Genomic DNA, 10,064 nt, shown 5'->3' on the forward strand with positions numbered 1-10,064 from the left:
AAAAAATAAAAGATAAAATGAAAATAAAACTAAATAAAAATAAAAATGAAAATAAAAGTAAAAGATGGAAAATTAAAAAGTAAAAATAAAGAATAAAATAATAAGAAAAAGAGTGAGAAGAGGGCCCGAATCGGAACAAAAATGAGGTATTTTAAAATACATCTCTGCCAAAATTTTCGCTGAAAAGACAGAGAATATTCCGGGTCAAAGGACATGTGACGGTAAGACCTTAGGTCAAAAATTGAGGTATGACAGAGAGGGTGTTGTGAGTCTCCTAAGATTCATAGATGGGAAAACCTAGGGAAACTTGACCTTCATTGCCTTGCGAAACACTAGAAAGTCAATTTAAGTTTATGTTTCAATTACCTTTGAATTAGCAAGACCCTGCATGTAAGGATCACCGTGCGATCAGCAGGTACAGTTAGCCATTGGAGGGACAGACCAAAGTAGGTTAGTAACGTCCCAACGGCCTCATCACATGTATAGTCCACCTAAGATAAATAAACGCGACATTGCTGTTACTTAATATCCAACAATATAAACAGGGGGAATTCGAAGAATCCTAACCGCTGCTTACTTTTCTACAACCAAAAAAAGGTAAACTTGCTCTGTTGCAAACAAATAAAAATTGCAACCTTTCTAACCCTTTTATCTTTTATATCGTCAAACTTACAAAAATAAGTAACGCGAGTTGTTTGGACGAAACGACAATCCATGTAGATACGATACTATACTTAAGACACACATAACACACTCTCTCTACGTTCAATGGTAGAATAGAAGAATTTTATGTTGGATTTTGAAGGAAAAAAAACAACCTTCAGTGAAAATAACTTTCAGAGTGAACCTTCAACCCTTCAAACACTAAAATATATAAGAAAAGAAACACATGACATAAGTTGATGTAAACCATATTTCGCCAATTTCCCTTGGATCAACTTGGTGCAAGATTCTCTGCTCAACCTTGTGGGCTTTGCTTCGAGACTTGGCGTCTTAAGAAAAAGAATATATATATAAACCATATTCTCAACACAATTTTAATGAAAACAGAAGTAGGTGAACTAAAGTAAATAAACTAGTAGAATATCTCTGTTAACAACAAGAACACATTAACAACATAGCACATCCATTGGTCATGTGCTACAAAGATGAAACGAAAGATAACTCTCTATGAATCACAACTATTTTAAGCAGAAACTTGTCAAAAAATTCAACAGACCATGCAAAGAAATTAGAAACATGATAGATAAAGCAATACAAATACACAACAAGCAATACGGATACATCCAACTTAAGCACTAACCGAAATCATTCAGATCATCAAACTCAATAATATAGGCACATTTGTATTTGGTAATTGTTTGCATTTCATCTTAATTTCTCACCTATTGGATCAAATCAATCATTTGCTTGTAAAAGATGAGAGAACGAAGACGAAAATGAGAAGGAGTTATACTTCCCAATTAACGAAAACAAACAGGTATATTATGAAAGAAAGCTGAAAAACAAAATGAAAAGTTCCAGCTTTCACGTATTGTTGGATAATTCCCTGGTAAGTATTGGGACGTATATGACATGTATCGGTGTCGGATACGTTCTGGATGCTGATATTTTGGCAAATTTGGAGTATTGGGGTTTCCCAAATATTGGTTAATAGACAATCATTCGTCATGGACATAAGCAAACCATTCCTATACACTCTACAAACACAAAAATAGAGATAAACCAGTATCAAGACAGAACAAAGACCAAAAAGGAACCACTAGACAATGATAAGGCACAACACCACTTAAAAGCACAATCAGACCATGCCTACACAACATCAAAAAACAAGCTGCACCCAATGACAATGTACCTATCTATCAACAATGATTTAGAACCACCACAAGTGGTCACCAAAGTTAATTCAGAGTGTCTCCGTTTATTGTAATTTTTACCACAGCAACGATATTTCTTGAAGTTTCAAATAAATCTTAAAGATCAGACCTAACGGAAACCTAAGCAAGCACATGATCATAACAACTTCGATTCATATATTCATAACATAATCTCAAAGAAAAATTGATTAAAAATAAAGTAGAAACATTAGAGAGCCATTTTTTTTGCTTTTCAAAATCCAACATAAAATTGATTGCAATCCCAATTCAAATTTAATAAATTAATCAGATTAATTTTGTCAATTTAAATTTATAAAAAACAGCGGTTTATTGGAATTTCCCCGCACAACAATGCTAACGTGGACCAATAGAGATACCAATAGTGATTTGTTCAAATTCTTCTACAGTACGACGCTATAGCGCCGCTATTTAACAGCAATGAAGTAGATGAACTCAAACTATTAAGTTTATTCTATGAAAGTAAACAGATGCAAATCTTGGAAAAAGGAAAACTTATGTCCTCCTTCAAGAAGCATAAATATGCTGGACTCATGGAGGATTCGAGGATACTTTGCAACCACAGGTTCATGAGAAGCCAATGAAAATGCAGAGAAAATGGTTGGCACATTTATTAAGTGATATGGAAGGAAAAAAAAAAAGAGTCTACTGAAAACAACAAGTAACAATTATAAAACGAAAAACCAGAACTTGCGAAGCTTAAGATACTATAAAAAACAAGTATTTGGTTTAATTTTTCAGAAAATGGCAACTGTCACATGGATTTGCACGATGGGGATTGTACTATAGTACCCTACCCCAAACCCTATTCTTCGCAATAAACGGTGATTGGAGTGGTAAGTAAATAATGGATTCAATCTCTTCGCTACCAAAAATAACAGTAACATTTTCCACTAACAAAAACATACGGGGAAACACTCATCTATATGAGATCGAATTAGAGGTAATATAAAAAAACAATAGCAAAATATGGAATCCATAACTTCACTCACCACCTTAACAGCTACTTTCTCTTGAGTTTGCACATCAATACCTGAAACAACAAGTCCATATATGTTATTTAACGCATACAAAGAACGTTAAAAAAATATTGATAAAGTGCGTAGCCAAATAAACCTCGCCATATTCACTACTCCCTTGTTTCCTCATAAGCTATGTTATTTAACGCATACAAATCATTAAATTAATAAATAAATGAGTTGTTTTTTTTTTTTTAAGAAAAAGAATTTTTTTCTATCATTGATAATTATAAAAATGAAATCTTATTTACTAAAAGCGTCGACGAAATAAAATTTAATTTTTTTAATTTTTATTACTCATAATGAAGAATATTGATTATTTTTTATGAGAAAATGTTAAAAATTTAATATGATTCTTATAAACAATGAAATTATGTTTTTTTCTTACGAAATGATGTTTTCTAAAACATAAACATTGACAAATAGCTCTTTACTTCCTAAAATGATTGTTAATTTATCAATTTATGAAGCAAGAGTGCCGGTACACCCTAATTTATGAGGTGTACCGTAGAAGATCCCTTAAAACTATATGTTAATGAAATTATGAATAAAAAATAGTGAAAAAAAATATGTATTCAAGTTTCGATTATATTAAAATTGACCCGCAATACTATTTTTTTTTAAGTGTGTTAGATTATTATTTTTTTGTTAGATTATTAGAAATAAAAAAATTTAGGAAAAATTACACTAACCTCCCCTCAGGTCTCTTTAAATGACAATGACACCCCCTCTATTTTATTATTTAACACAAACCTCCCCTCCTCCTTCACACCGTTTAAATTCGGTCAAGTTATCTTAACTAAAAAACTAATGTTGCTTCTCATTATGAATTGAACTTTTGTGCAACCAATGCCCAAATATTTCCTTCATCCATGGAAGCAATACAAAAGAGATAAATCATAGGTCTTTCTTTTTGTTCATGTTGATTGGATAAATTCCGTCCTCGTTTCATGATTCTCCTACATCATCTATTTGTGGATATTTTAATCCCCAATTTTTGGGATATGATGTCCATGTGTGTTTTTATAAATTCGATTGGATAAATTCAACAACATATGAATTCATATTGTATTGTATCTTCAATCGGCAGCCAAAGTACACAACCGTCATCCATGGCCTATGATGATTTCATTTCTCTTATTTTTTTTTTTTGTAGAATGGCCTCTAATGATTTGCTTTGATTCATTTCTCTTATTTTTTTTGTAGAATGGCCTCTAATGATTTGCTTTGACTCATTGCGTCAAACAGAATAATAAACACCTTGCGAGGGGAACATTATTCTTCAATGGAAGATGTGAACTATGATAGTTGAGATTTGAAATAAGGATATGAAAAACAAATCTAAAAGAAAAGATTAAAAAAAATGGCAGAAACATTTGTTTACTGGATGAAGATTATCTTCATCAGCTTCTTAAAAAAAAAGGTTTACATTTAACAGAATAGTTAACGGTGTTATGTTGAGAAGGGAGGTGCTTATCCATTTAAAAGATTTTAAGGGAGGTAAGCATCTATTATAAAATTAGAGGGGAGGTTTGTGTCATTTGAGAAGACTTTAAGGGAGGTCAGTGTAATTTTCCCAAAAATTTATTGAGGGAGTTAAGTGTGGATTTTAACATAAGAGAGGGGAATGTAATTCAAGCTTCTCTTAGGGGAGAGGAGTGAAATGTTTTCTAAAATATTTTGAATAAGAGGGGAGGGGAGTGTATATTATAACATCAGAGGGGAGGGAAGTTTAATTCAAACATCTTTGAAGGGAGGTGAATGTAATTTACTCAACATAAAATGCTATTTTTTTCCGTGACTGAAATAAAAGATAGACAATGTAGGTTCTAACATATTCTTGTTTTATTTGAGGTTACCATGTTATAGATACGAAATATTCATAGATAAGAATTATTCATACGTAATTTGAGGTACCATGTTTTTTTTTTTTAAGAATTTAACATGTTATAGATATGAAATATTCATACGTAAAAATATTCATCCTCTGACAATTTGTTTAAGGGGCCCAAATTCCTTAGCAATTGGACCAACCAATTTTTTGTGTCAAATATTCTTTTTATTTTTATTTTTTTAAAGGTTGTGTGACATGTTCTTGTTTTATATTTAAAGAAGTAAGATTAGTTTTTCATTTTTAATATACATGTGATCAATATATTTTAACTTTCTATCTGAGTATGTAGGTCGTAAAGGCTTCACACTGAGTCAAAAACAAAGTGAAATTGGACAATGACGCACAAAACCCACAATATATGTTTGTAGTGCCACTAACTGCAAATAGGAATGATAAACAAAGCACAATTGTAGTGGAAGTGTGAACCATGGACTGTGTCAACATATCATGTCGTGAATGAGGAGGCAGACAACCAAACGTTGGGCTCCACAATCCCCTCAACAGGGAAGCCGCATTGATAATGCCTACAAAATTTGCCTTGCTTGCAGAGGCTTAACAATTAACACTATAGTCCACATCGTTTGGATATAATTATCTTATTTTTATGCATTTTTTAGTGTAACCGAAAAGACTAAAAAACAATTGTACCTAACACACCTTTGTAGAGAAGTTAGGATAGCCACATCTGAGGAACAAATTCCCTCCTCGTTGTGAATCGTTTGAAGCAAAAGAGTCAAAGTTGAAGACATTCAGTCCAGTGGCGGAGCCAGACAAAAAAGTTTGGGGTGGCCGCCATCTCGCCATCAAAATAAACTAAAATATATAAATCATATTAAACACAACACATTTAAGTCGTAATAAACCAAAAATCGATCATTCAAAATTTAAACTACATAATATAATAAAGTCGTTGATTACATACCTAAAGATGCACTTTACGCTTTCCGAGTGCCTTGAAATCATCAATAATTGATTCAGAACTAATACATGCGCTAATCTCCCTTTCAATATAAACTGTCATGCTATCTGCTAGATACCCATGTCCCATCTTGTTTCTCAACTTAGACTTGATAATTTTCATTGCTGAAAAAGATCTTTCAGTTGTGGCGGTAGAAACCGGAAGAGTCATAACAAGGCGCAACAATCTATCAATCAATAAGTAATTTTTGGCTTGTCCAGTTGCAACCAAACATGAGCATAATTCTTGAATAGTTGATAAATTCGTCAAACTTGGCAATCGGTGAGCATGAAAAAGGAATTGTCGAAGTTGAAATTGCAAATTAGTCTTCTCTTGATCACTGAAATCCATGGGATAATACTTTTCAACAAGAGTACTTATAGTATCAATGTTAAAAGATTTGTAATTATCCTCAGGAGACAAAGCACAACTTAGAGTCAACAAATCCATTGCTTGCTCACTAAACCTGCTATTCAACTCTTGTAATTGTTTGTCAATGGTAGTAAAAAAAATTTCAACTCTAAAATAATGCTCTATTGTGACCTGATTCTCTTCAAGGCGAGAGCGCCCAAATCTTGAAGCTGAATGACAATCATTGAGGTCGGGAATCTCAATATCATGTTTTTCACAAAAAGATACCACACTAGCAAACAACTTATCCCAACCATTTTCTCTCAATTCTTGAATAAGAGCTTTTGTTGAACAAACCAAAAGCATAGCATTAACAACATCCTGAGATTGTTTTTGCAAGGCTTGACAAAGCACATCAGTTATCCCCATAATTTCTTTCATCAAGTGCAAGATAAAAATAAAATCAAAAGACTTCAAGTAATTGTAAGAACTATCAGCATCCGCACGTTGTGCAAATTTTTTTGCTTCTTTTGCAATTTTTTTCAAAACTACACAAGTTGCTTCATACATACTTATCAAGCTACAAATAGAGTTGAAATGTGAACTCCAACGAGTATCTCCGGCTCTTTTCACGGTACCAACTTGATTTTTACCTTTACCAGTTACAATCTCCCCATTCTCTAACAAATTTTCAATTTCTTTTGATTGGGCAGCTTGTAGCTCATCATGGCGTTTAGTAGAAGAACCAACAACATTGACAACAAAAGCCAGCTTCTCAAAGAATTGATGAATTGATGTAACTTCTCTTGATGCAGTAACTAAGGCAAGTTGCAATCGATGAGCAAAACAATGGACATAGTAGGCATAAGGACAATCTTTCATAAAAAGTGCTTGTAAACCATTCCATTCTCCTCTCATATTGCTAGCACCGTCATACCCTTGGCCACGAATATTAGAAACATCAAGGTTATGTCGAGAAAGTATACCACACACTGCTTCCTTAAGAGTTAACGAAGAAGTGTCATTAACACGTGCCACATCAAAAAATCTCTCTTGTATCAAACCAGCTTTATCAACAAATCTTAACACAAGAGCCATTTGTTCCTTTTTTGACTCATCACGAGCTTCATCAACAACAATGCAAAATTTAGAATCACCAATTTCTTCACGAATATGTTTTCTCACCCTACTAGAAAGAATTTGCAAGAGCTCTTTTTGAATTTGATGTGAAGTATACTTGCAATTTTCGGGAGCATTTTTCAACACAACTTTTGCAACTTCATCATTGTAAGATGCTAAAAGTTTTAATAGTTCAAGAAAATTACCTTGATTTCTTGATTCACTTCCTTCATAGTGACCCCTAAAAGCACAAGCTTGAAGTGTTAACCAACGAACAGTGTCAATTGAAGCCTTCAAACATAGTCTATTATTCAGAATTTGGCTCGAACTTTGCACTTCAATAACATTCCTAAGATGCATATCTTGATTCAAAAAGTCTTGACAATCTTTCATTGCATTGTTATGTGGTGAGCAAGGATCCTTCCCTATGTGTTTAAGAAAGGAACATTGTTTTCCATTCCTAACATTCTTCCAAGCTTTAAAACCCGTAGAAATGAATACTTGTGATCCGTAACGTCCGCTTGGTTTTTTGCTAAAGAGATAACATTGTAAGCAATATGCAGCATCTTCCGATGGTGAATATTCTAGCCATGAAGGAAACAAGCTGAACCAAGTGTCTTGAAACCGCCTTGGATGTTTATGCTCACCGGACAAGGGAAAGTTTTCTAATTTCATTTGATAAGGACCCCATTTTAGATACGCTCTTCGTATTGCATCCTTTTGATTCGGTGGATATTGCCAAATTGGAATACGCTTTCCAGGATCACGTTCTAAAGAATTCTCAATGTCTTCCGGGTTAACTCTATTAACCTTTGAAGGACGAGGCTCATCTTCTTCAATTCTTCGATTCTCACAAACTTGTTCAGGTTCAGATGAAGAAATTATAACTTCTTCATCTCTTACAATATCATCGGCCTTCCTTTTGTAAAATGAATGGATTTGTTGATTCTTCATCTTCTTCTTCCTGCACAACATATAAGTATATTTTCATTAGCATTGGCCAGTGAGAAAGATTTGCACAACAAACGGTTAATAACAAATAAGATGATTAATTCATATAGGTAACAAATAAGTTACTCTTTGCTACTTTCAAATCAGGTGTGAAATAGTTTACTACAACAAAATTTCTGCAGCTGCAGTGTTTATATAACTAAGAAATAGCTGCAGAATCTGTTGCATAAGGAAGCTAAGGAATCTGCAGGACAGAGTTAATTGAATCTGCAGCTGCTTACTGATTTTAATTGTAACTCTGTCCTCTGTGCTTACTAATTTTAATTGTAAATCAAATGAAACATCTTCTGCTGTTTTTCAAACCAATTATCCTTAGGTATTGCATTGTAATTTAAAAAATCTTGAGGGTGTGTGAACTGTTTCATTTTTCTGAAAATACTGGGATGTATGACTCAATCTTGAGGGTGTTATATTTCAATAGATTCCTCATGAATTAAAATTGACCCGTGTAACCATCAACCCTGACTTGGTTCTTTTTACAATTTGTCTGCCTTTATTTTTTTTTCTTTGTTATACTTTGCTCTAAAATTGGTTGAAATAGAAATCAGAATTGAGAACATGTACCTGTCCATAACAGTTACAATTTTTTCATCCGAACTCTTTACAAAAATAAAAAATAAAAAATCCCCTTTTGTTTTGATTAGGGTCATGTAAAAATTGAAATTGAAAACCAAATCAAAAATCAAATTCATTAACAAACAAAAAGAAATTGAAGCACTATCATTACTAATAGATAAAGAATCAAATTCAGAGATACACTTACATTTTTAGGGTTTGTAGAGAGATTGAGACCAATGAAACTTTGATTCTGGAGATTGATGCAGAGAGAGTAGATGTCAGTGGCGGTGGCTGTCGGTGGTGGGATTACCGGTGGCGGTTGATGAAGGTGGTGGTGGGTGATGCACTGAATCACTGATGTTGTGTGTTATGAGAAAGCAGTTTCACAGAATATGGTAGTGAGAGTTTCACGTTTTGGCTTTGGAGAGAGTGGTAGTTGACTAGTGGCATATGTAGTAATATTAAAATTACCTCAGGGGTATTATGGTATTTTCACAGAATAAATGGGTAGGCCATGGCCTACCCCAGTCCTGGTGTAGCTCCGCCACTGATTCAGTCGACCATTCCCATGCCAACTTAGACTCTACACTCGAAGATTCTAGGTGTCTTGAATTACCTAGGCTACCTTTATTTTTGTGCACTTAGACCATTCACAATGCAGCACCCTATTTGGATGCTTAAATGGGTCCCGACTGTGCACGTCATTCGTTTTATAATTAATACTCCCTCCGTTTCAAAATGAATGTCGTTTTAGGTGTTTGCACATATATTAAGAAATGCAATGATTAAAAGAAAGAGAATTGTTATTTTACCAAATTATCCTTATTAACTATTGGTTAGTTTTAAAAGTAATACTTTGGAAGTAATGTGCAGAGTATTAATTGGAGGGTACAATTGAAAAGAAAAAGTTATTCTTGCATTGGAAACTGAAAGCGACACTCATTTTGAAACAATTTTTTTTGGATAAAGCGACACTCATTTTGAAACGGAGGGAGTACGTAATAAGCGCCCAATCTCTCCAACCCAGCACCTCAAAATAATTATTAATTGGGTCCCAGCAATAACTCTATATCATTACATTTTAACAACAATTTTTATACTCATTCATAATTATATAATTTTAAAATATTGAAATAATTTAATTATAAATTATTAAAAAAACAAACAAATTCAAAGAACGAAAAAAATAAAGTAATTAAGTACAGGTTTTTTTTTAAGGAGTAATTGAATACAAGAAATGTCAACTAAAATTTCCAACG

At 33.2% G+C, this 10,064-nt stretch overlaps 1 protein-coding gene across 1 annotated transcript; it reads right to left on the reverse strand.

Moving 5' to 3' along the window:
* Positions 1-5,587: 5,587 nt before the first annotated feature.
* On the reverse strand, positions 5,588-9,359 carry LOC146954450 (uncharacterized). The gene is made up of 3 exons (XM_085716388.1): positions 9,011-9,359; positions 5,731-8,200; positions 5,588-5,621 (listed from the first exon to the last, which is right to left on the reverse strand). Coding segments are annotated over exons 1-2 (2,472 nt in total). The 5' UTR covers positions 9,013-9,359; the 3' UTR covers positions 5,588-5,621.
* Positions 9,360-10,064: the final 705 nt, after the last annotated feature.

The sequence above is a fragment of the Medicago sativa genome, chromosome 1 (assembly GCF_051527215.1).
Source record: "Medicago sativa cultivar Bolivia chromosome 1, Bolivia_mono, whole genome shotgun sequence".
In the NCBI taxonomy this organism is placed as follows: domain Eukaryota; kingdom Viridiplantae; phylum Streptophyta; class Magnoliopsida; order Fabales; family Fabaceae; genus Medicago; species Medicago sativa.